General features: G+C 31.2%; 1 protein-coding gene across 1 annotated transcript; it reads right to left on the bottom strand.

Annotated features, from left to right (window-relative positions):
* Window positions 1-13: 13 nt before the first annotated feature.
* On the bottom strand, window positions 14-1,130 carry LOC117123189 (stabilin-2-like; the record flags this gene model as incomplete). Its single annotated transcript, XM_033269040.1, has 3 exons — window positions 1,021-1,130; window positions 619-852; window positions 14-106 (listed from the first exon to the last, which is right to left on the bottom strand). Coding segments are annotated over exons 1-3 (432 nt in total), but the record flags the coding sequence as incomplete, so codon positions are not given.
* Window positions 1,131-1,152: the final 22 nt, after the last annotated feature.

Genomic DNA, 1,152 nt, shown 5'->3' with positions numbered 1-1,152 from the left:
CATTTTGACTTACAATATCCTTTGCACATCCTGCAAACAGTGTAGATCCTTGGAGTGACAGTAATGTCAAGTCCCCAGTGCTTAAAACCATTTCAGAAAAATTAATCTAAAAGAAAATTAATATGGACAAATTAATTTTGAAATAAATCAACTTTAAATAGACATATTCACAACAAAGATTTTAAAAATATGATGTAATTGCAGATAAAGCTGATTTTATAGTTGAATAAAAACAAAATCACAACTTGATTCATAAGAGACATAAAAACACAGCAAAAAATGAAGAAAAAAAAAAAGAAAACACACACATACTGCAGAAAGCAAGTGTGAGCTATAGACTTGGAGGTAAGTTTATCGGTTTTTTCCAGGTTTAGTATTCATGGAATATACTGTGGTATGTATGGGGTGAAGCTTCTACATGGTAGTTCCAGGCTGAAACACAATACTTACAATTGTCATAGGGGCTCAAACTGGTATACAGTATTTTCAATAGAGGTACTGTAGAGGTCAAGCTCATATACTTTCTTAAATTTTTCATAATACAGACAAATGTTTCAGGTTAAATACATGAATTACTATTAAATAAGATATCACATTTACAATGTCATTTATATTAACCTTTTCATCTGTAACTATGTGATATTGTAAATATTCTTGTAGTACGTCGACATTGTTTTCAAGTTCTTGTTTCTTGTCAGATGCTAAGTTACTGAAAGCTTGGTTACTGGGTGCAAATATGGTAAACGGTTTGTAAACTGGATCGTCCAACATATCAAACATGTCCGCCGACATCATCATATCAACCAGTGTTGTGTAATTATTCCAAAATAAACAATCTTTGAGTGTTGAATTCTGAAAAATATTATTTAGGGAGTCAGAAAAGTGATTGCATACCAGTTTATGCAGTGCGACTCAACAATTAATTCTATTTAATTTCCATTAATTTTTTCACACAAAAGAATTTAACATTGAAAATCCTCCATTTTGTATGTTGAATTATAATTTTGTAGTTTCACATACCTGGGCCTCAGGTATGTCTGGTGTTAGTACAGTATCAATGATGTGCATAATACCATTAGTTGCCATTATGCTTGATTTAACCTTTCCAATATCATTCAGAACCATCACAGAATCCTGGAATCAAAATAAACA

Source organism: Anneissia japonica, unplaced genomic scaffold, assembly GCF_011630105.1.
Source record: "Anneissia japonica isolate Jap-2015-1 unplaced genomic scaffold, ASM1163010v1 scaffold310445_len1152_cov375_single, whole genome shotgun sequence".
NCBI lineage: Eukaryota > Metazoa > Echinodermata > Crinoidea > Comatulida > Comatulidae > Anneissia > Anneissia japonica.
Note: the sequence above shows the minus strand (reverse complement) of the source record. Positions and strands in the feature narration are given on the sequence as shown.